Raw genomic sequence first — 25842 nt, 5'->3', positions numbered from 1 at the left:
CATAGAAAAGCAGGAAGACCTCTCACATCTAAAGTATGTCTTCATTCGACAACAAGTGTGACAACCTTTACAGCACTGTTCGCCAGAGTCTCATTACCTGACATTTGCAGGGCAGCCACATGGAAAGACTTCACTAGATGCTACTAATTAGATGCCAGATTGGGTCAAGCAGTCCTTCACAAATGTATTACTTATTTTAATGAGGTGAGCTGTGCTTATGCCTTGTTAAAAAATAATTAGTATTAGTGTTATTAGTTTAGTGGTGGTATTAATATTAATATTATCATTATTATTATCTCTGTTGTTATTATCATCATCATCATTCTTATACATATGTTACATCTCACATGGGAACTATCCCACCTCTACAGGTTATGTATATTGGATCACGTTTGTTAGTGCTAACTTTTCAGATTTAAGCATGTGAACCTATGAAAGGTTCAATACTGGATTAAAAACAAGTTACCTATACACGTTGGCTCTCCAATATTGATATCTTTCATAAATTCCCATGCAACCATCCCTCCTCCCCCTTTCAGATGCTCACCACATTGATTAACATATATTCATACGAATATATCTGAAATCTTAGGTGTGGAGGGATCTGGAGGGAAATGATTCAGAAGCCGCTCTCTGATTGGCTGAAGGTCGGTTCTATCTAAAATTATGTGAATTGCTATACAGTGTCACTGGTTGAAGCATTACTGTATAATGCTTTGCACTACTTATTATAATTACCCTGGGACACCCACCTCGGCGACAGAAAGATTCAAACATGTGAATCTTTTAAAGATATCAATACTGGAAAACCACATTGTACAGGTAAGTAACCTTTTTCACCTGTTATTGAGAGGATGGCACCCCCATATGGTTAAACAAGAAGAAAGAGAGAGAAGGGCCACTTGATCTCATATCAGTATTTTAGCCGTTTAGTCAGGCCAGGGCCAGTGGATCCAGATTTGAACGTCTTTCATGCAGTTAGTCTACTGATGGTGTGCCGCTGAATTCTCATCCAACATCTGTGTGATCCAATTGCAGGTGATTGACAATTTTGTGGGCTTCCAGTATATTGCTTGGGGACATATAGACATTGAGGACGGTTGATATTCCAGGAGACCTCTGTGGTCCATTTCATTGAACACTGCTGAGCTGTTCAACATAGTCATTGCATAAACTGGCCATTGTTACAAGTAATGATGAACTCTTTTTTAAAAAACTTTCTCATCTAAATTCTCTCTTTCAGCAGGGGCAAAAGCATAAGAATTCATGTAGAATCAACAGTTTATCGATAAGAGGATTTAAAGCTGGGGCTCCCCTGTCCATCAGGGTGATAAGGTGTTATTTCCCACCAATGGAATAATCGATCAAGCAACACTAGGATCCAGCATCTTGCAGCTAGGTATAGGGATCGGTCTCAGCCACTGGATCAAGCATTTCCTTCATCAGACGACCTCGGTCCTGCGAGTAGTCTGCTAAATTGTCATCAATGCAAACCAGGGACATCGTTTTCTCTCTCTCCCCCTCTAAACGCCCAGGTCTTTTTCCCAACTCGCCACCTTGAGGCCCATTCCCTGAGCTCAGTGTACTGCAAAATGCCTCTTCAGCAAGACCAGACCAAATGCCGCAAACCTATATATCCGTTTTCTCTTTTGGAGGGAATGTGTAACCCAAGGAGTCATTGCTCCAAAGTTTTCTGTGTCATGTTGCCTAGAGCGCTCTGTTCTTCGTATCACACCATCACAATATTTGTCTACATTCAAATAGTTCCATACCATATGCAGTATGTCAACTCTAGTGGTACCACTTCTGGGTCGTGTGAGTAAATTCTGTTCTGTATCACCGGTGTGAGGTTTATTCTGTGTAAATACTTTTAATGGAAAAGCCTGAACTTTGCATTGCTAGCGCTGCCAGTGGAGTAACCTTGTGCCTTTTCCCAGTTCTTATTTTCCAAAGCTTGAGTTAATTCATTATTCCATCTGTCTCTAATCCCCATATGTATTTGTGGGCATTCCCCATTGAAAGCTTTATCAATGGAACATATTTGTCAACCACTCTCAACCAGTCCCAGCAATATGACTGTAGTTTCATAATCTCGAGGCCTGCCTGGAAACTGCAGCCAGAGCGGTCCGATCTTCGTCGTCACATGTGTAAGTCGTGTGTGAGTCCTACTGTCACCCCGAACTCCAGTCTGGGGTCATCAAATATGTTCACTCAGTCATCATCATACAGACCCACCTCACCTGGGACACACTGCATTCCTCTTCAGTGTATACATTTCTGATTGGCGCCAAATTGACATGTCACCATGGAGTGGCGTCTTCGGCAGTATTTTCTTGGTGACTCAGGCTTAGACATCCAAAATATCCTAGTGAAGATTCGTGCATCCGGGCAGCAACCCCGACCTCTACATGAATAGCTGACTCATCTTTTTCTCTATGTGTGATCCCTCCAAGATTTGAGACTCCTGGTTGGGGACCTCATTGCTCCTGCTGAAATGCCAAATAATAACACTCCAGATAAGGGAGGGCTAGTCCTATTCTCTCATAATTGTAATACCTCTAATCATATTCTTGTTTTTAAGGGTGTTTTAACATTCTTTCCCACTTCCTATAAAATTTCAGGGCACTTGGCCAAACATTCCATGGAAGACATATAAACATCAGGGCAATATTATCATTTTTTCATAGCTACCCTTCCAAGCAGAGAATTCCAAAATGAAACCAGCTGCTTTGTCTGCTTCAGCACCCTATCTATATTAAGTTCCAGTGAGTTGTTGGTCCCTTACGTCTTTTATACACCCATATAGCACGTGCCATCCATTTGACATTCTAGACCCATGTAACGCCACAATTTGGTGAGGCTTATAAAGAACCCAGCAGTTTCCCCAAATAGGGTTAATATGTCAACATGCTGGGTGATCGATATTTGGAGCAACTGCTGATACACCAGTGTGGCATCCATATACATGGAAAACACATGCCTGGTGTGACCCACCTTGATGGCCCTTTCCATTAGGTCTCCTCTTAATATTGCCAGTAGTGGCTTTATGTCCAAAACCAAGAGTAAAAGACACACTGGGGTATCTCTGTTCGGTGTCTCTCTATAGCACTGTGCATCAGAGATCACCTTATCTGTTTTAACTCTTGGCACAGGGGAGTTGTATAGCAAACCTGGTCGTGAATTTGTATAATACTTCAAATAAATATCTTCATCTTATATTATAAAATGACTTTTCAATATCTAAACCCCTCTGCTTAAGTTTAAAATGTGTTCAAGTGTGCTAGCCTTTTAAAATTGACAGTGGTGTTTGCGTGGAGAATGAATCTACATGTGTGGGAGCATCACGAGAAGCTGGTTGGGAAGGGCTTTATAAAGGATCTTAGGGCCTGATGTATGAAAGGCTTTTACCTATTCTGTGTCTATGAAAAAGTGTTTTAGTACATCTGGCCCCTAGTGTCTACGTTAATCATCGACAAGGGGCTGTAGCAGGTACACCTCATGGAATCCTTGTCTGGCTTCAGAACTAAAAATAGTGGTTATTCCCTCATGGATTCTGGAAGTGTGCCCCTCTCATGAGCTTCTAGGCATACAGTGAGAAACTTCTCTATCTGAGTAGTCTCTAGCCCAATATCTGAAATTCTGTAGGGGTACCATCTGGTCCAGGTGTCTTGCCTCCAGACATCCTTCAAGTACATTCACCAACTCCTGCTTTTCTAATGGCATTAAATTCAAGGTTTCTGCATGGAACCTCCATATAGGGGCCACAGATCAATAGCATCCCACAGGAATACATAAAGGACAGTGTATATTGACAGGACCCTGTCATACCCAAATACTCTGAGAACAAGCAGAAGTACATGAGTGTCTGGTGTGGTTGATTCTGCTGTAGGACCTGTGAAGGTAAGAAGAAGTAGAGGGATTAGGGTAAAGCTGTTGGGTGACGTTATCCCCAGATACAAACTAAGTCAAATCAATAAGTAGTGTGTTTTGTCCAATCAGTATAATGGCACTAGCTTGTCTAGGAGGGGCTTTATCATGTATGCCCAAGATTACACAGTTCCCCCGTATGTGATTACCAGTTTGCTCCCTTTTGTCGACTGAGATGGCAAGAGCATACTCATCCAGAACAAGTGTGTGGGCAGTCTGGGATTAACGTTTTTATGTAATCAGCTACAAAATTGCAGATGTCTAAATAGAATAGACAAAGGCACCTCACCCACAACTTATCGTGGCATGCTTCATCATAGGTGCCTTCTCCTCAACCACCTAGGTATATACCACTCGGATCGGCTCAACCACCTGTGGGGAAGCTTTTGATAAGATTTTTTCTGGATAACAGCAGGGATCCAGTTCACACATTTAAAAATAGCTAAGGCTATACCTCAGGTATCTATTTTATTGAATGTGCACCTTTGCTATGCTTAAAGCTAAAAGTGTTAATAATGTTTAATCACTATGGTTCATATCTCAAATGTACATTACCAACATGTTTCCGTCTTTTTTTATACCCCTACCTGGTTTCTGTCTTTCTTTAGGGCTCAAACAATCCCTACTTAGTTGTGGAGTTGCATGCAGTTTTGTTGAGGTGTAAGACTCTCATACTTGGTATATCCATGCATTTAAATTACCTGCAGTTAGGAATGAAATCATATGAAGTTATATTATGTATAAAGACACTTACATTATATTGTTTAATAGTAATCACTATCATGACTCCACATGTGAACACAGCAGAAACAACTTTTACATATTCTACGGACCGGATCCCCAAACATATGAACTGGGTACACCAGATATGGGACGTGCGCCTAAGGAGAAAATAACATATTCTTTGGAATACAAGCAGACATGTTTCAGGAGGTTTAGTCTCTGTTTATAGAGCTACTGTCAACTGAATTTACTCTATTAACCTTTCATAGGTACCTATATACAGGTACAGGTACACATATAGTGTTACATCTGGCCATGGAGGCTTAGACAGCAGCATCACCCATAGATCTCATGAGTGAATATGGTGTAGTGGAATGGGGCAGTTTCCTCTTTCTCTGCTCTCTCTTTCATATGTGGTTCCCACCAGCATCCGGGTTATAGATGGTGATTCTGTACAAGTTCATAAAAGTTCAGTTAAACAGAATTGATCCATAAAATATGAGAAAACAATGTTCTCTTTCAAGAAGGGAAGATCCATAAAAGATATTGTTAGAAATGGGGTCTCTGGTTGGCAGTCATTTTGCACTCTGTCCAAGCAGGGACCCTCACTCTAGTCAGGGCAATGGAGATACACCCTTAGATAACCCCTGCTCACTCTCTTGGTAGCTTGGCACAAGCAATCAGGCTTATCTCAGAGGCAATGTGTAAAGTAGTTGTACCAACACACACAGTAACACAGTGAAAACACTACAAAGTGGACACCGCACCAGTTTAGAAAAATAGTTAATATTTATCTAAATCAAACAAGACCAAAACGACAAAAATCCAACATACAAAGGTCAAGATATTAATTTTCAAAAGAATAAGAGTCTTTCTCCATAGAAAACAATGGAAACGTTGATTCTACACAAAGTACCTGGTTTGCGTCAAAAATAAAACCGCACAGACGAGCGTGCGTCAGAAAAGTCAGCGATGCGTTGATTCCTTACTTGCAAGTGAAGCTGTGCATCGTTTCTTCTCCGGTCGGGTAGGAGATGCGTTGTTTTTCTCCCTTGCAAGAGAGCGATGGGTTGATTTCCGGACAGAGCACCTCGGATCCGCACAGGTTAACAATGACTTTCACACCCAGCGATGATGCACGAGAAATCTGGTCGCATGGAGTTAGAAAACCACGCTGCAGGTGTTGCGTCGATTTCCCAGCCGCGATGTAGGTGGGGCATTGGTTTCAGCCACGAAGCGGGTGGCGTGTTGTTTTTCAGCCACGTTGCAGGTGGTGCGTTGAAAATTTCCTTGCATGGTGTTCTGTGCGTGGATTTCAGTCCTTGTTCTGCCAACTTCACCTTTTAAGGGCCCAGGGAATGGATAGGGCACCACTTGGGGGAGCAGGAGTCTCAGCAGAGAGTCTAGGTGGTGGCAGAGGAAGTCTTTAATGGCCCTGAGACTTCAAAACAGGAGGCAAGCTCAGTTCAAGCCCTTGGAGAGTCTTCACAAGCAGGAATATACCACAAAGTCCAGTCTTTGTCCTCTCTCAGGCAAAGGCAGCAACTGCAGGCCAACCCAGCAAAGCACGGTCACAGACAAAGGGGCAGTACTCATCCTCCAGCTCTTTAGCGCTTCTCCTTGGCAGAGGTTCCTCTTGGTTCCAGAAGTGATCAAAAAAGCTGGGGTTTTGGGTCCACTTCTTATACCTCTTTCTGCCTTTGAAGTAGGAAAACTTCAAAGGAGAGTCTCTGTTGTTCACAAGATCCTGCCTTGCCCAGGCCTGGCTCCAGGCTCACAACAGGGGGTTGGAGACTGCATTGTGTGAGGGCAGGCACAGCCCATTCAGGTGTAAGTGACCACTCCTCCCTCCACTCTAGCTCAGATGGCCCATCAGAATATGCAGGCTACACCCCAGCTCCGTGTGTGTCACTGTCTAGAGGGGATTCACAAACAGCCCAACTGTCAGTCTGACCCAGACAGGGAATCCACAAACAGGCAGAGTCACAGAATGGTTAAAGCAAGAAAATACCCACTTTCTAAAAATGGCATTTTCATACTGACAATTTAAAAAACAACTTTACCAAAAGATGTATTTTTAAATTGTTAGTTCAGGGACACCAAACTCCACATTTCTATCTGCTCCCAAAGGGAAACTGCACTAAAAAGATATTTAAAGGCAGCCCCTAGGGACTTCTAGTAAATCAAATGTGTCACTGAAGGAAAATGCAATTACCCATACATTTTTACACAGGGAGCACTTGCACTTTAGCACTGGTCAGCAGTGGTAAAGTACCCAGAGTACCAAAAACAGAGTCCAGCACACAGTCAAAACATGGGAAGCAGAAGCAAAAAAAAACAGGGGAGACCACGCCAAAGATGCAAGGTCTAACAGATATTCACACTAGACCCAAAAAGGTCAATATCAACACTAATAGGGATATTCTGACATTGTGGAATCTTACTGCAACTACTGGCAACTTTCCAAGTGAGAATTGCAAAATGTTCCCCTTGACAGCAAGAACTAAGGAACGTTACCTTGGACTTACAACTCCATGAGTACTGAAATCACATACCAACTGTAATTCTCAAAAATGTATATATACTTTCACCTGTCCATGCAATTTAAGGTCTATTGCTATGACTACAACAGAAGTCAAAACAAGAATAAGTGAACACAGCAGCACCGTCAAGTGTGAAAAATAAATTAACCAGATGCATTTTTGCTTTACTTCTCTTTGAAAATGACCATAGATAAACAGGTGTAGAGAAAATTAATATTAACAGTTACAATATCAATCACAAGCTACTCTTGTATGAGTAAAACTCGATACAGACGCAAGACAGGACCTAAAAGATGGGGGCCTATAGGGCCAATTGCATAACTAGCCATCACTCGGTGAGTATATGATGGTCCTCTCTCCCTCCCCAAGGGTTTATCCAGCACTTTTGGCCCAATATATAAAATATTATAAAAATTAAGAACACCAGATAACCACTATTGGACCTGATATTCTTGTTGTGGTCTTACCCCAATCATGTTGCCTTCACCCCTCCTGTTTTCTGAATTTCTTTCTTGTTGGCATTAGAATTCGTTGCACCCTACCACTGCTAACCAGTGGTGCTAAAGTACTTTGCTCTCTCACTAAAACTCGGTAATATTGGCCTACACCTGATTAACACATTTAATTTACCTATGGGTCCCTAGTATATGGTACTATATGTTACTACATATGGTACTACACTACCAATGCTACTAGTGGGTCTGCAACACACATTGTGCCACTCACTTATGTAGCCCTTTAAAACATGTCTCAGGGTTAACATTGCAGCCTGTAGTGCAGTTTTAATACTGCCAAATCAACCTGACAAAATAAACCTTTTGCCAGGCCTAAACCTTTCTTTTCAATACATGTCACCCCTAAGGTAGGGCCTAGGGCACAATGCATTGTATTTATAATGTAGGACATGTGGTTTTAATTGTTATATGTCCTGCTAATGAAAAACTCCTGAATTTGTTTTTATTCACTACTGTAAGACATATCTCACCCATTGGATAACATTGAGTTACTTTATTAAATTTAATAAGTGCTAACATTTGATTGGGAAAGGATAGGTATGTCAAATTTGGACTCAAATGAATTGTAATTTAAACTCCCTTTTAATGGTAAAGTTGGATTTTAAGTCATAATACTGAAACTGACACTTTGAGTTGGAATTATTTTCTTGTCCTAACCATTTGGTGTCTGATGCCTGTGTTCTTGGTCACATAACTGTAAATAGCTTGGCAGTTGGCCTTTGTGTATTCCTCCCAGACAGTGAGACAAAGGGCAGACTAATGTTGTCAGGATGAGCCATCCTGACTGGATTGGTGGGGCAGAGCTGTTCCCTGCCCCACATATATTTTAAAGGGCTATAAATCTTCACCATGACTCTATCCAGCCTTTCCTTGACAATGCCAGCTCCTCCTTAGATACTCCTGCCTGTCTTGCCCCCTGAACTTAACCTTCTCAGGAACCTTTCTTTAAAAAATATTCTAAGTCCAAAGTTGAGCAGGGACCGGGCCCAATCCAGCTAGTATAGCCCAACCTTGCTCCATTTCAGTTGGCCTTAAGATTTGACTTTGCGCTGGTCTTGCCTGACCAGATAACCATGGTTGGTGCTTTGATCTCTTAAGCTCTATTTTACACTTAACACTTTAAAAATTCATAGCACCAGTTCTACTGAATGGATGTAATTTTTTTGGTGTCATTTTATTTAATACATTTTGGGGGTTATTACAACTTTGGAGGAGGTGTTAATCCGTCCCAAAAGTGACGGTAAAGTGACGGATATACCACCAGCTGTATTACGAGTCCATTATATTCTATGGAACTCGTAATACGGCTGGTGGTATATCCGTCACATTTGGGACGGATTAACACCTCCTCCAAAGTTGTAATAACCCCCAAAGTGTCTACTATTTTTCTAAATGGTTTGTGATTTTACTTGTGTTGTGTTTTCACTTGATTACTGTTTGTGTGCTTATAAATACTTAACATGGTGCCTCTAAATAAAACCTGACTGCTTTTGTGCCAAGCTACTATATGATTAAGCAAAGGTTAATTTAGTGACCTTTGTGATTGACCCTGAGAAGGATTGTGCGTGTTGCTTGATAAAGGTTTACACCCTCAACCAATAACCCAATTTCTTACAACCGTTAAGGGAATTTAGTGACATATTTGTGCCTTCTCCTTTATAGGGCACTCAGTGGAGTGGACACAACTTTACTCTGGTCTCAAAAGAACAATCTAGACCTATTTCATAGGCAAAACATATGGAATACGGTGGCAACACTGTACAAAACATGAGGCAAGAACATTAAAAACACCTCATACATCTGTGAGTATGTAATAAGCCCATAATTTTTATGGCAACCTCCAGTACATTTGGAAACATGCTTCAAAGACTTTAAATTTAATCTGCAATTTTATACATATTTTCATTAAAAAAATCTCCATACACGGTTAAAAAAAAAAAAAAGGACAACATTAAAGCAGCCCGCTATGGGAAAAACTAATTGCTGAATTTGTAAATAAAAACATGTCGGTGCCCAAAGCTCTCCTCTGAAACACGCGTCTGCTGCAGTTAAATATGCGAGCTCGGAATACTGAGCAGCGTAATCCTGAATCCATTTTGGGTCTCTTTAATCCACGTACAGCCACACCTTGTCCCTTCAGCTCACTCTTGCAGCTTTCTGCTTTTTCCCTTTGTGACGCTTTTTCGTTTTGCTCTTCCTCCCTCTTTCCCATATATGTATTTTGCTCACAATAAATGCTTGAGGCATAAAAATAAGTGCCGGTGCCCGCCCCAGAAACCACCGGCTCAAATTAAGCACTGGAAAAACGACATTTACTGTAATGCCCTGTGAAATGTTGCAGTGATTTCATTTGTCACTCGCACATTATATACCACTAGGGGTGCCACATACATAAAGAAGAGGTGTCATGTGGTGGAGATGGACAAATAGTTGCAAATGCGGCATTTGAAACTGAACGAAGTTAGTTCTCGTTAGACTTTGAAACATCTTGTGCTTCCATTTCTCACCAGAGCACTTCTTAAGTTAAGTTTTATGAATGTACTGAATTAATTAATGGGATTATGAAGGACATATGAAACGTCTTCCCCTCTAAAACATATGCTTAAAATAAGCAACCTGTGGCCAGTTGGTTGGTACCCTTTGAAGAAGCTCGGACTGAATGCTGTACCCTGCACACTTGAGATGGGTACTCAGTAAAGTTGACTGCTATGAAATAGGCATGGCCATTCAGTTTCAAATGTATGTTATGTTCTGCATGCTTGTGCATTGTTCATGTTATGACTATTTGACTATTTGAGAAAAAATATATATACAAGAAACAATTTTCTTCCTCTAAAATGTGGTGACTACAGGAAAGTGCCAGCCTCCCCTCCGTGCCAATGAGGCTTTAAAAAATTTAAACGGGGTAAGTCAGAACACACATTCGGGTTCCACGGTGTTTATATTATACATACAGTTGTACACTAGTACCTTGGTGGTTACAGATATGGATATGTGTTTAATTCCTTAACGTGTGCAGTGTACATAGACTCGATTGTGGTCATCACGGTGAGCGTTGTTTCTGTGTTCACTTGTGGGGTGCTCATAGTGATGACTATTAAACAATATAATATAGTTGTCTCTATGCATAATATAACTCCACATAATTTTATTCCTAATTGCAGGTGATTTAATTACACAGAAATACCAAGTATGAGAGCATTATGCCTCAACAAAACTGCATGCACTGCAGAATTAGTTAGGGAGGAGGAGTCATCTATGATGATGCATGCCACGATAAATTGTGGGTGAAATGCCTTCTCCTACTCTGTTTAGATATCTGCATTTCATTCTAATAGTCCATGTCATGGGGGAAGGGATGGAGACGCTAATGCAACCCAGAGTTTTCCTCCACCAGTCAACCACTCATTACCACCGAAATACAAAGTTTCCTCACATGCACTGAATGATGAAGCACAGCCTTAAGTCCCACTTGAAATTATAAATGGGCAATCCAACCTTTCGTGACCAAGTTCTAAACCCATAAATAGTCTGAGAATTTAGGGCAGCCAGCCTTCCTCTCTGTCTGTCTGGCCCATCAGCCCCCCCCTTCTTTCCTGATCACATCCATCTATCCAGTTTCAGTATGTTTGCGGAAACTGAAAGAAGTGTAATTCTTTTTATATATGCCAACATTTCGAAACTGGAAACAATGAAACAAAAAAAACAGGGAATCTATTTTCCCCATTGACTAACTTTGAAAAAGGAGAAGTACCACAAGGGGTTCCCTGATTAAATGAACGTAGCTCAAGCAGGGAAGAGACTACTATAGAGAAAATCAAAATAAAGAGCTACAACTATTAACCTGTAGGATGGATATTCCTCAGGTCCCGTATCTCAATGGATATTGATGACCGTCAGGTTGTATGTCAAAAAAATGACCTTACTTCATGGATACACAATAAAGCTGAACATCAAATGAAATAACTAGATAAAAAATTCTATGACCAAAATATGAATTTATTGAATAATTATCCAAAATATTAAACCACAGAACTTACTCCTTAAAAGGAAAAAGGACAAATAACCTATCTCAACCATACCACACTCATGCCAGTCCAAATAAAACTAAGATACATGATACACAAAAACAGGCCAAAAAGTGGCAATCAATTACATATCAATAGAGAGCTTTGAAGATATACAAATCTAATAATGTTATAAAGACATTCTATAATCAAATACAAACAAAGGAAACTGTGACTGAGAAAAATCAATAATAGAGCTATGTTATCAAGCAAAAACAGTAGGAACCAGAGGCCTACGCGCGTTTCGGTGTTCCTCTAATTTTGAGGTCACCTTCATCAGGGCGGTTCCCAGTGTGCTAATTCTTTGATGATACAATCCTAACAGCTGTGTATCCTGGTCATTCCTTGTGCCGTATTCTGGATATGAATCAAAAATATATAGACATGATATCTAATATAGGAATAAATAAATAAATAAATACATACATAAGACTTATGGGTCGGAAATCTCAATTTCTAGTTTTTTGCAAGAGAAAAGAATAGAAAAATCTTAGTTGCAAGTGCAGACTTATAATCAGTCTTTATAGTGTCATGCAATACACCAGTTATGAGCCAGTCATACATGAGTGAATTAACTCTCCAATGGGAATAGTACCGTAGTGATAATTGGTGAACAGGCATAGAAATATTACGAAAGTGCAGAATAAAGAGTAGCTACATTAGGCTAGTGAGAGAATCAAAAGGAACAAAGAATGAAATAAAAGAAAGTAAATTGAATTGCTGTACAATGATGCCATAGCCCGTATTAGTTCCTACTCTTGTTTCCTACTTGTAGAGGTACACCCATGCGAATTGTGGGATTAGTTATGGTGGAAAGATATTTTAATTTTTTTGTATATATATAGTACCTGTAGTACCAATCTGAGATAATGCTGAAATATGGCTGTTCCGTTTAGAAAAAATGCATCTGGGAGTCTTTGATTATCGATAGAGATTTGCAGTTCTAGTGAAAAAGAAAGAGCTTTGGTAAATGTTGAGGAATTAGAGGGCCCGAGTAAAAATGTCTCTTAGTTGTACTAAGATCGATAATAGATTAAAAAATAGCTAGCGTATATCAAACTCTATATGAATATGGGACTGGGGGTCACCTGAGCGCCGGCTATAGAAGGCAGGAGGGCGGGTTTACTTCCGCGATCCTTAAGATATCCCCGTACACGTAATGGACTTAATGCAAAGTTCCAAGGTGCACAGATTGATGATAGGACTGACTAAAAGAAAAAGAATGAGATACAATAAAGAGCCGTCTGGGTCCGACTCGCTTCGAAACAAGAAAGTCTTATTGTAAACAGTATCGTCAGATACATTATTGGGCCAAGGGCATATATCTAGTTACCTTACCTGATTGTAGGACAGCTTAGCGTTCCGTTCCTAATGACGGCAGCCGACGGACGCACTCCTTTTTATACTGGCTTTCCAATTAGTAGGCTACGTATACCGTTAGGCTAAGCATAAAGATGAATGGCTACAGATTTACTACGGCCGCCATCTTGAACTGTCCAGAATATAGGTGCTTTACTAGAGAATGTTACCCACAGAAGCTGGAATAGCCATAGGTAAATATAAAAAAGCAATGACTAAACGTAGGGGAAAGTACGGTTATACTTATATCCTACGTCTAACTTTACTATTTGTTAAATGGATGGTTTATATAACATAATACAAAAAGATTTATGCCCAAGCGAGAGGAGATAGCCTAGCACTGGCCTAATGATCACCATATTAGAATGGACAATAACATATACTACAGCCTAAGATTGCTAGATTTAAATATGAGAACTAGCACCAGCATATACGATGGTTACATTATGTCCGTTTTTCGATCCAATGGTAGAAAGTCAAACTAAAGAATGAAATGGTGAGCTAAATGTAGAATATTTTTAATTACATTTTAAGCTGTTGTTCTAACACCCACCTAATCCTGCAGTAAATACTGAAGGAGTCTAATGTGATGGAGATACCACAGCAGAGGATGTAATTAAGGACAGGTCTTGTACGGGAGAATAATAGTGCATATAGATCAAATTAGATGATAGCATTCTCCCAAGGGATGTATTCATTCAGACCTTTATCGTAACTATCTAAAGCAACGATCCAGTAGACCTCCCGTTTTTTCCTAATGGTGTCGTCCTCGGAGGGCCCTGACTTCTTGATTTTTTTCCAATATGGTCCAAGTAAGATCTTCGACTTTGTGCCAGTGGTGTTTCGAATGTTGCACTAAGGGGGCACCCACTCTATTATTCCGTATGTTAGATATGTGTTCTATTATTCTCACCTTGACTTCTCTCCCAGTTTCTCCAACGTATAGTAGGGGACACGGGCAACAAATCAGATAAACACAGTTAGTTGTTCTACAATTGGTCATATCTGTAAATTGATCGTTTCTTTGTTTCCATTGAAAGGAATCTCCCACTATCGCTCTGGGCATACTTTACAGTTACCACATTTGTTGTTACCTTTGATTGGTTGATTGCCACAGATGGATTTCTGGCAGTAGGTCTCATTTTTGGGTAAACAGGCTCTGACTAGTTTGTTGGAAATGTTTTGTTTTTTTCTAAATGCTAGTAGTGGGCATTCCAGGGGCACCTGATTGGGATTGCTATTCAAAATGCTCCAATTAGAAAGAATTATTTTTCTAATTTTTTTCGTTTAAATTGGAGTGTTGGACCACACATACCATCTGGGATTTGGGATTTTTCTTCTGTTTGTCAAACATGCTAGTCCTGTTATAGTACTTAGCTCTTTTGTAGGAATCCCTGATGAGTCTTCTAGGGTACCCTCGCAGGAGAAATCTTTGCTGTAGAATCTCAGCGTGATATTCAAAGTCACGCAAGCTAGAACAGTTCCTACGGACGCGTAGGAACTGGCTAAAGGGTATCCCCTGTTTTTGGCTGGTAGGGTGAAAGCTTTCAAAGTGAAGTATGGTGTTTTTGGCAGTCGGTTTAGTATATAGGGACATCTCAAGTTGCGAATTATTATGGCCAATCCAAATATCTAAAAACTCTACTTTTTCACGACTAATGTGGATCGTAAATTTTAAGTTTGGGTTGCATACATTGATCCAATGGCTAAATTCTTTAAGAAGGTCTTCATAGCCTGTCCAGGTAAAGAAGATATCGTCAATATATCGAGACCAAAAGTGGTAGTAGTCTCTTCCCTGTTTGAGCTACGTTCATTTAATCAGGGAACCCCTTGTGATACTTCTCCTACCATTACAACACTTTTTGTCGCTGGGGTATTCATTTTCCATTCTCGTTCATATTGTTAAAAATTGATGTGTGTGTTTTCTCACACTTAACTGCACAAGACGTTCACGTAAGTTTTAAGAAAACATGGAATATCTGCAAAGTTACAGCTTTGTCGGTGTTTATACAACGTCCTTTCTCCACTCCTTTGACACTTCCCTGGGAACACACTTCCTCCACCCCTAGTTTTCAGTGACGACTACTGAGAATCCTGCCCAGCTCACAGATTTTCAGCAGTCCCAAGTGACCTCTGCGCATATTCTTACTTTATGAAACAGGATGTGGATTTTCTTCATGTAAGTTACACCTGTGTGCCGAAACATTTTGGGAATAGTTTAGATATCCAGGCGAGTTACTGTTAAATACAGAGTGCTTGTGAAACTGCAAGATTTTGCTTCCTAGAAGAATTATCCTGAAAAAAATAGTGTTTGTGTGAAATTTATTTTCTATTTGAAGTTATGCAGAGTTGATAAACACGTTTAAGCGAAGATGTGGGTAATTGGCAAGTTTGCACTCTGTGAAGTTACACAGTTTAATGTTGCACACTTTGTGTAAATACACTATCCCTTTTCCAGTTACAATATTGATCCTGTAAAAATCAAAATGGATGGAATAAGTCTAAATACAGGTTTGATTTCAAAATATGAAGCATACTTACCTCTATTATATGTTAGTGTTATTTTTATTATTTTACTAACAGTATCTATTTGTTTTAGGTTTGACCTATAAGAAATTAAGCCGGCTGGAGGAAGCACTGGATTGCTTTCTTAAACTTCATGCAATACTTAGAAATAGCGCTCAGGTTCTTTACCAAATAGCCAATTTGTATCCTTCTTTAAAGTCTTGAGAAAGATCTACTGCCTGGCAAAGAAAGACACTGCGATGTAGGTGGTAGATTTCGTACTGCTCACAAAATATTGGTTTCAATTTGCAACAAGTATTTTTGCATCCATTAAATAATTTTCTGGATAGGTTGGTTTCGAAAATTTAAATTCGGAGTAAATTGCAATCCAACCTACTTCATTAAAATTAATAAAGCAGGTCACGAATTGAACTTCACTCCGATTGGAGGCCATACGTTGTTAAAGTTGTAAAACAGTAAGCCAGCATCTGGTGCTTCAAATATTTGAGGTTCTGAATACCAACTGTTCATAGTCTTGAATCCACCACATACCTCTTTATTTCCACCACCAGACACTCGCTGCCCTTTTATCCCACTCTTGTAGGTTCTTTCTCATATAATCTTTTTCCTTTTGTCATTGTTTTTCTGTCTATGTCTGCCTTTTTCATTGCCCTGTTTGTATTTTTCTCTCTCTCGCTCTGGGTGAAAGTCTGCTGAGGAAAAATAACTACTGGTGCCCAAAAATGAATGCCATTGGCCTCCACAGGCTTAAATTAAGCACTTAAGCCATCATAGGTATGTTGGCCTGGTGGAGTCAGCAGACAACAATGTATGTGATTGCCTATCAGTGAAGTAAACTTTTTTTTTTAGTTTTTTTTTAAAAGCAGCCCATTTTCCTTAAAGGAAAAAAAGACTGTGGCACTTATTATGACCCTTCTGTGGCGGTCTCACCGCTGCAGGACCGGCGATGCAGACCACCATATTACGACAGAGGCAGTTTGGCCACTGCCAAACTGCAGGGTCTCCGTCCGTCCTGCTGCTTTACCACGGTCCACCGGGCTGGAGGTTTCCACCTGCAGCCCGGCGGGAGTCGGATGACCACTGAGGTAATTCCAACTCAGGACACTGTCAGCATTTTCCTGGCGGTCTTATCGCCACAAAATGCTCGCAGGAGGGTATCCAAATGACAGGAACTTGCATTCTTGTCACCGGGACTCTCACACATGCACCAACACACAACAATTACACACACACACACACCCCACTCACACGCGCACTCACATTACCCCGTAGACATGCATACATACCCATACACATCACACACGCATGCATACACTCTCCATCACCCCGCCCGCTCCCTTCAACTACGTACATATATACACGCACCTGCACGCACTTACTCACACCCCCCACCCCTTACACATTCAACCATGCACACACCCACACCCCCTGTCCACATGCATACACACACCTATCACCATCGCCACATTTACACACAGGCACGCACGCACAGACACTCCCACTTCCCCCATTCATGACACACACTCACACACACCCATTCACACACACCCCGCCTCCCTCCCCTTGCGGACGGCACTTACCTCGTCCAACGAGGTGCTCCTCCATTAGGGGACAGGACAGGCGCTCCCACCGCCGGCACCACCATGCCACCAGAAGGCCGCCACACAGAATTACTGGTTGTAATTCTGTGGGTGTTTTTTTTCTGGAGTGGTGGTGCTGGTGGTGGAACCGCCTAAGCACCACCGACCGCCGTGATGAATGCAGCCAAATAGCTGACTGCCAGCAGTGCGGATATCCAGTGGCAGTCATTATACAGCAGTCGGAAGACCACAAGCACTGGCGGTCTTCCTGCAGCGACGGGTGCGGCGGTCTTGGCAAAAGACCACTGCAGTTATAATGCAGCAGTCTTGGCAAAAGACCACTGCAGTCATAATGAGAGCCTGTGTTTTTTTGAGAGTTGCCTTTGGTTTAGTGGCAACAGCCTACTCCCTAACAACTTATTTTTAACATTCTCAAAGAGGAAGCGATCCCAGTTGGACCTCTTCCCCTTTGTGAATGGGTTACTACCCTGACGGGAGTCAATAACTTTTCAGTGGTTTATGGCTATTATTTCAATCTTAAAACATTGATATATAATGATAGGAATCGCTAGTTGGAAGCAACACCTACAACAGTTCTGATTGCTTAGCCATTTCTAAACCAGTTTAGGAGTCATCAAAATGTTTTCAACTCCTAAAATGGGTTTAATACATTGCAAAAAGCATTTATGCGGTCACAATCTCCTATTGGGAGTGTTTGCGGCCACAACAATTCTCTGTACATTTAGCCCTAGGATTCTTCAGATAGTTTAATTTGATAATTGTGTTCATCTAAGTTCGCTTAAGTAGTGAGAAATAAACATAATTTCCTAGAAGTTAGAGACCACATTTCATATTGCATGAAGCAACATGATTAAGAAAAGGTAATTGACCTTTGTCTGTAGCAGATGTGGTGGTAAGTTGAGGTCATGGAGGTCAAGAAAAGGCCAGTGCAGATCAGATCACGTGCTAGACTTGCTGCAACACCTTGAACGTGTGACGTGTCACTGGTATTGTTCAATCATTTTTACAAATAGGAGTCCGTCTCTGGCATGGGAAGAAAATGTTATTTTCAAAAATGTCTAAGAAGACAAAGGAGTTGTGTGTTCCTATCTTGTCCTCATTATGCACCTCCTTGACCTCACTTCAGCTTCTTCTTTGCACTCTGAGGAATAGGACATGCAACAGTCAAGTCCAGGCAGATTCTCTTTGGTCCTGCCCCTCAAATTGCTATGGACATTTCTTTGAGCTACTGCAAGTCCCCCTCTTAAGTGAAGGCTACCTCCTCCCAGTATCTTTTTTTAAGCATATCAGAAGATTTTACAGAATGCAGTTCTTAAAGAGCACAAGTTTCTTACTGTGTCATGACCAAGATGCAGCATGGGGTGGGACATTGCTGCTGAGCATTTCAAAATCGGCCACATTTAGAAAGGAGAGGGGCCAAGATTGGCAAAAGGATCTTTTGTCTGAGCCACCAAAAATCCTTGTCCCACTATTGACCTCCTTCATTACTTTGGCTAGGCCATCCACTCACCAAGCACGTGCCACTAGTGGTTCTAGTTCAGAATGAGCCTTTGGGGTATTTTGTCTCTCACACCACTGGAGTGTGAACTTTTCAGACATCATTCACCTCAACAATACTCTGGTCGCCTAACCCTCTTTAGAATAACCACCCATCGAAAGAACGGCTAGAGAGGTTTCTCCAGTAGAGCATCAAGACACACCACCAAAAGCCAAACCACTGCTGCACAGCTATACATGTTTAACAGAGTATAAGTTATACAGTGCAAACAAGCCATCAGTTCCTGACTGCATTATGTGTCCATGTTTTGTTTTATCAAAATGTATTAACTCCAAAGTAATCATCCTTAATTTGAGCAATCTCAGGTATGAAATGTTGGAGGATCCTAATCAGGCAATCGAGTGGCTCATGCAGCTTATCAGTGTTGTACCGACAGATTCCCATGTACTGGCAAAACTTGGCGAACTTTACGATAGTGAAGGGGATAAATCCCAAGCGTTTCAATATTACTATGAGGTAAGGAGGAGCTTTCTTCTTTTACGGTTCTTTCGTCATAAAACTGTAACCACGTTATACATATATATCATGCACATTCCTAAGCATATCAAAAAGCATCTTGACACCACATATACATGTATTGAGGGTTCCTGTTGATCTGAAGCGTGATTAACTATTTTTCAAAATAAATGAAAAGATGTGATGAATCACTATTAAAAGTATTGCTTGTAAAAGTGTGAATATTCACTCTTGCTTTGAAATGTTTCTTCTTTGACTCAAGGAGAGGGTGCGGTGGGTAATCAATTTGTATCTTAACTTTACATGATAGCAACGACATGCCTCCTGATGGCTCCGTAAGCATACTTGTAAGCATACTTTCCCTCTGAAAACGTATAAAGCGCAAAGAATGCCATTAATTACAGTAAAGGACTGAACGTCTGTGAGAGCTGGGTTGATGTCGGCTTTTTAAATTCCTGCTCCATGGCATGTGGTTTATGCGCCACCTCGGTCTAGTGGCATCCCAAACCCTCAATGTATTCTTTTCACTTGGGCACAAAATGCTTTGGTTACTTATCCAGAAAGTTCGTTTTTCTGAATTCATCTTGATATTCCCCTTGGTTCTCACGCGTGGCATATTTAAGTGGATTGTTTCTTAGTACACACTGGGACACTTGAGATTATTAAGCATGCTGAGCCCTCCTGAAGTTCTGTGGAACAGGAGCACATGACGACGTGCCCAGAACTTCCTCTTCATGGTTTGATTAAAAACACTGCAAGTAACCAACAAACTTTGATTTCTATACAAGAAAGTTGTTATTTAGGGATTAGCCCGAAGTACGCACACAGTACTTTCATTCAGTGCGTGCGTGTGTGTGCGCAATGTTTTTGACCAATTTAAAGCAGCCTTTTGGCTCGAATCAATTTGCTGTTTATTGCAAAAATTGTTTCTCTATTTCTTTCATACTTTTCCAGTCGTATCGTTATTTCCCCTCAAACATTGAGGTCATTGAGTGGCTGGGAGCCTATTACATCGACACGCAGTTCTGTGAAAAAGCCATTAAGTACTTTGAAAGAGCAGCAATTATCCTGTGAGTAGAGGTTCTCCTCTTTACTTTAATGTCCGCATTGAGTGCCTGCATGTCAAGTTATCATTCTGAACCAGGAGCTGGGAGAAATGGGACTTCTCATAGAGCTGCTTAATATTTTTCATTGAAGAGCTTTTTTCCTAGAACTATAATTCTTTAAATGTATGTGTGATGTACCTAGCGGCAGTGCCTTTGAGTAATCTCGGGAATTAGGTTAATACGATGTGATTCTCCCTCTTCTGCCATAATGGAGCAGGGCCTAATAACTGTTGCATGCAATAAATAGCCCATTCTCTACTCTACTGAAATGGTGTGAGTGTATATGGAAATGTATTTTATATGTATGCTGCAAAAGTGTGTTATATTCATGCTATATATATTTTCTGCATCTGTCGCCGTTGTAACAATGTACTGTTGATTTTTTTTACCTGTTTTAATAATATATTTATATCCAGGGTAGGCGTTTCTATCTTCTAATAAAAGTTATGTTGGTTTAACGATTTATGTAATTTTACATATATTTAGAACGTATTATACGTCACCTGCTTATCCACCATGTTAATGCAAGTTTCCCTTTTCCCACTTCCCTAACGTGCTTTACTAGAGAATACAATTTCATGTAATAGTCGAAATGTTCACCTGTTCCTACAGCAAATATGCTACATTTCAAACGTGGCCCGTGGGCACTGACAGTTACCAGCATATCTTTCCTAAATTGTAAACCTAATGGACAACTCCAAGGCACTACTTAACTGAGAACAGATCGCCATGAAAACCCACGGCTTGTCTGTTTTTAAGTACAATACTACAAGCTCTTGCAACAAGCACAGTGTCGACTTATGTTTAGCTTTAATAATGAACGTTATTGTTTTTTTCTAGCTGTAATGCCAGTTTTGCATATAATGTTCGTACGGATTAAGACATTTTAAAATATTGCAGGTTGTACTTTCTTCAGAAAGTGTACAGTTCGTTTTTTAAAAAAACAAAGTGGCAAACCTTTTTCAAAACAACTGACCTGGTCTCTACTCCAGAAAAGTTCTGGACAAATCCAGCCACTCCTTCTTTTCAGAAAAGACATAAAGAGTGGTCATAAAACATTTGGACGATGCCGAGTCAGTAGTTTGATAAGTAGAAACTATGGTTGGTGTCTTTAAGAGGGCATAAGTAGTGAAAGATGTGGAACAGGGGCTTCATTCCTGGTTGTGCTAGACCTGTTGTGTGTTTGTCAAAGTCCATGTTATGATATGCCGTGGTTACCTGATTAAACACATGGCTATGGCAGCTCGTTAGTTAGGCTATGAAGAGAATGGAATCCTTTTTCCTCCAATGGAGTGCAAGAATTTAGCAAAGCGTGACTTCACTGTGAAAAGGTCTGTCTGCAATTAGAGTGTCAACCTAATTGTTGGATCTTTATCAGCATCTACCTAAAGAATGTCCATGATTCGTACAACAGCTTAAGATACCAATGTATGTGAATTACAAGCTTACCTTCTGATTCACCAAAAGCTCTACTGTTCACCAAAAATAATGAGTTGTCTCTCACAGATCGAAAAATTGATGTAAGCCCAATTGGAGACATATCTGATATCCAGTTTATGGACCCCTCAATTATCACCTCTTCATGAGTCACATGTCACTCATTTTTGGGCACTGAACCCCACCTACTTAAGACTGTCAGAAATATGGGAATACTGTTTAAGCCTGCCAAAAATATGACAATAATTTTTGACTCGCCTATATCAGTGGAGTACTGAAAGCACTTTACATCAGTAGCTGTGATTGTTCTGGAAGAGCCTACCCCCTCTTCTGCCCCAACGTGAACATATTAAGCGAGCCCTGCATCACTGTAGTCTTTTTTTAAACAGATTTTATTAATTTCAATACAAAAGAAATAAAGCAGATGTCAAACCTTGTTTGGGGGGCTGCAGGGAAGATAGGGGGCTACTGGACCCAACCTCTGATGGTTGAAGGCATTTGCCACTCGTGTCCTGGGGTCTGTCCTACTGTGGTGCCACAAACTTGACTAATTACATATCTTTCTCCACTCGACACTTAGCGTAGGGAGTGCTAGCAGTCACATACTTCTCAGGCAGATAGTGTGGGGGCACAAGCTCAGAACGTAATCAGCCAACAGACACCATAATTTCAAAGTCCAGCCCATTGCTTGTCTGTTAAGAAAATAAAGTTATTTTTAATCTCACGGTATTACTCAATACTACACAGCACAATGTAGTATACATGTCAGTGATCCTGGTCACGACGTTTTTGCTACATCCCTTACCCCCTCTATATTATATTCCACCTGGGTGACCTCAGATTAACTTTTACCCCCAGTAATTATGTCTGAAGCATGTATAAGGCTCAGCTGCAGATTATGGGTGCTCCATTTTCAATGCCTAATCAATTCACTCATTTTCTTGAGTTCTGACCCATGGTGGTGTAGCAAGTAGGAATTCAGTTCATAGTCTCCCATGCTTGGCTAGCGCATACTCTGTATCTTGACTTCACTGCAGGTGGATCCAGCACTACTCAGGTGCAGTTACTTGGAGGCCACTGAGGATGCTGGTCATGGCCCAGATTTCCTCTGCACACAACCTACTGTGTGGATCCAAATGCTGCCCAGAGGTCTGAGTACTCATACAGGCACTAACTCAACACTTGAAGTTCCATCTGCCTTAGGAGGCAAAGTCATTTCTGACTGGGCAGATGTGGGCACCAGGGTAGTTGAAGCACTGTCTATGCCAACGCAAATCCAATCAGCCAGGTGAAGATGAACCCTACAGCAGTTGTAACCCCCTTCACACAGCTATGTCCCTCAAGGCAGTTGTAGCCCTAATTGGGCCACCACAGTTCTCACAGCAGTTGTAGCCCTGATTGGTCCACAGTGATCCTCATGGCTCTTGTAGCGTTTCCTGCAAGAAACTCTGTCAAGACTTGGAGATCTTCTTCAGCACAGGTTGCTCCTGGCTTTGCTATCCAATGGTCTGCTTTTTCTTGGTGCCCCTCCAAACAGGAACACACTGGACATCTCCACTGGACAGTCTCTCCTCCTACAAGGACAATCAGGCTCCTTCCCTTTCTTGGCAGAAAGGCTTCAAGGCACTTAACAGAACCTCAGCCCTTTCAAGTGGAAAGGGCAGACTTCAGGCGATGTCCCGTCACAGGTGGGAGACTGATTATCAGGGAGACATCAGTCGTAGTCACACAGTAATCCTTCGAGTACTCTGTGGAGCATTCTCTTCCTTGGTCATGAAAGACTTGGAACTGGAACCAAATGGTGAAGTTGGATCCTCTGACTCAAATCTATGAATCAGTGTGAGGTGGTTCTATTTCAAGTGGCCTTCTAAGGCGATCTCCCGACACTGCATTTGTTTAAAGGTATGCTTCTCACAGCAGGTAGGTCTAGAGTTGCCACCACAGTAGATCACCCACTGTATGAACACCATTATGTGAGAGCTAGGATCGACACCCGTCCCCCCACCCACACCCAGAACCTCAGGTTCATCATCAACAGGAAACTTGACATGACCGCCCTAGTCAGTGCCTTCACCATATCATGCTGCCATACCCTGGAGATACTGAGAAAGATTTTCAAATGGCTCCCAATCAACACCTGGAAAACCATCATACACATCCTGGTCACAAGCAAGCTGGACTATAGGAACACCTCCTGTGCTGGGATAAAAAAAATCACTATAAGGCTGCAGACCATTTAGAACCTGGTGACCGGAATCATTCTTAACCTCCCATTCTGCACTCGCATCACACCACACCTCGAGCTCCACTGGCTCCCCATCCACAAATGAGCACAATTCAAACTCCTCACCCACACATTCAATGTATACAGTGGCCCGCACGTATAGAAAACCAGATCCACCAGTCAAGCCTTTTCCTGCATTGCTCCTAAAGCATTGAATGACATGATGCTACACTCAAGAGCCTTCTCCTCGCTTATTTCATTCTGCAAGAATCTGAAGACCTGGCTTTTTTAGTAGTCCCACTATATCCTAGTTGTGGCTAGACTCACACCTGCTCACCGCCAGGATAACCTTCCAGGTGATAGTGCACTCTACAAATCTGCCTAACGTAACAGGTTTATGTGCCTGGTTCCCAGCAGCATCGTGTTTTTTTTTAATAAACAAATTTGTATTGGTTTTGTTGAAAGAAAGCAAAGCAGGAAGGAGAAAAACCTAGCGCAGCCAGCTTGGAATCATACTTATAATGACAGTATTCTTTAACCATATGACAGGTCCACAACATTGTTGTACAGTAGAGAAATACACAGTCATGCTCGTTCATGGGAGAAGACCAACCATTTCCCCCAGACCTTCATGTGCTTATGGGACAGCCCCTCACTTAATAGACCAATTTTCTTTTGGTTTGCACACCAGTCAACTCTGCGCCTCCACTTCTAGAGGGACGGCCAATTGGGAGAGTTCCAGGTGGCTGAAATGTCTCTCTTGGCCACCAGCATAGCAGCACCAACAAACGTGCGATCAGCTCTTGTGCCTTCCAACTCCTCCAGCGTGCCCAGCAGGGCCAATTCTGGGGACATCTGTTGCTCCCTCCCCAGCACTACATTCAATGCGCAATTTATCTTACCCCAGTACACCTGTATTAGCGGGCATGTCCAGACCATATGAAAAAAGTCTGCAGAGTCTCTTGCACACTGTGGACATTGAGCAGAAGGGCAAAGACCCACCCGATATAGCTGGTCAGGGGATAGATATGCACCATACAAAAAGTATAGCTGCACCGCACGCAGTCTTGCAGACACCGCCAGAATTCTGGGTGCCATTAGTGCTTCCACTCAGTCAGTCTCCTCAGTGGGTCCCAACCAGCCCTCCCACTTGTTCCTGAAATGGTTTAGGTTGCCTGGAGCGTTGTAAATTAATATCTTGTAGATTTGGGAGACCTCTTTTTTCCCCAACGCTTCCATTAGCAGCTTAGCCTCTAGTGGACTGTATTCCGGCACCGAGTCTTTGCGGGACTAGTGCTTGCCCAGGGCATGCCGGAGTTGGAGGTATCTGAAGAACTGCATGCAGGAAAGTTGAAAGTCAGATTGCAAATCTTGAAAGGATCGCATGGCATCTTCCCTCCATACATCCCCTAGGTGCGAAATGCCCACGAGGTCCTATTTCACAATCCCTCCCAATGCAGCCGATTCTCTCAGCCATGTTCCATGTCAGAGTGGAGTCTGTTGGGTGATGACATTGTTCCACCGAGTATGTCGCAGTGCTGATCGCCAAGTGAGAAAGACCGCTTTGGTCACTGGATCCATTTCTCAGCGAAGTGGTGAGCCATAAAGAAGATCTAGAATACGTGGAAATCCCACTGTGTTTAGCTCTAACTGATAGGCCGGGTCAGTCCACCCCCCATTAAACCAGTCATGCACCACCAGGAGTTGTGTCGCTAAATAGTACAGGTAGGGGCTACCCATACCCATACCCATACCCCCATCATATACCCCCTCTGGCAGTGCTGTAGTGCTATCCTCGTG

The 25842-nt window shown here is 41.6% G+C and overlaps 1 protein-coding gene across 3 annotated transcripts in view; it reads left to right on the top strand.

The window, feature by feature from the left end:
- IFT88 (intraflagellar transport 88) overlaps window positions 1-25842 on the top strand; it is a 497265-nt gene that overhangs the window by 226534 nt on the left and 244889 nt on the right. For all 3 annotated transcript variants that reach the window (XM_069202281.1, XM_069202279.1, XM_069202280.1), the window contains exons 18-20: window positions 15734-15842; window positions 19125-19275; window positions 20230-20345. In XM_069202281.1, the coding sequence (XP_069058382.1) occupies window positions 15734-15842; window positions 19125-19275; window positions 20230-20345 (376 nt within the window). The remainder of the gene's footprint in view (window positions 1-15733; window positions 15843-19124; window positions 19276-20229; window positions 20346-25842) is intronic.

This window comes from Pleurodeles waltl, chromosome 8 (assembly GCF_031143425.1).
Source record: "Pleurodeles waltl isolate 20211129_DDA chromosome 8, aPleWal1.hap1.20221129, whole genome shotgun sequence".
NCBI lineage: Eukaryota > Metazoa > Chordata > Amphibia > Caudata > Salamandridae > Pleurodeles > Pleurodeles waltl.
Note: the sequence above shows the minus strand (reverse complement) of the source record. Positions and strands in the feature narration are given on the sequence as shown.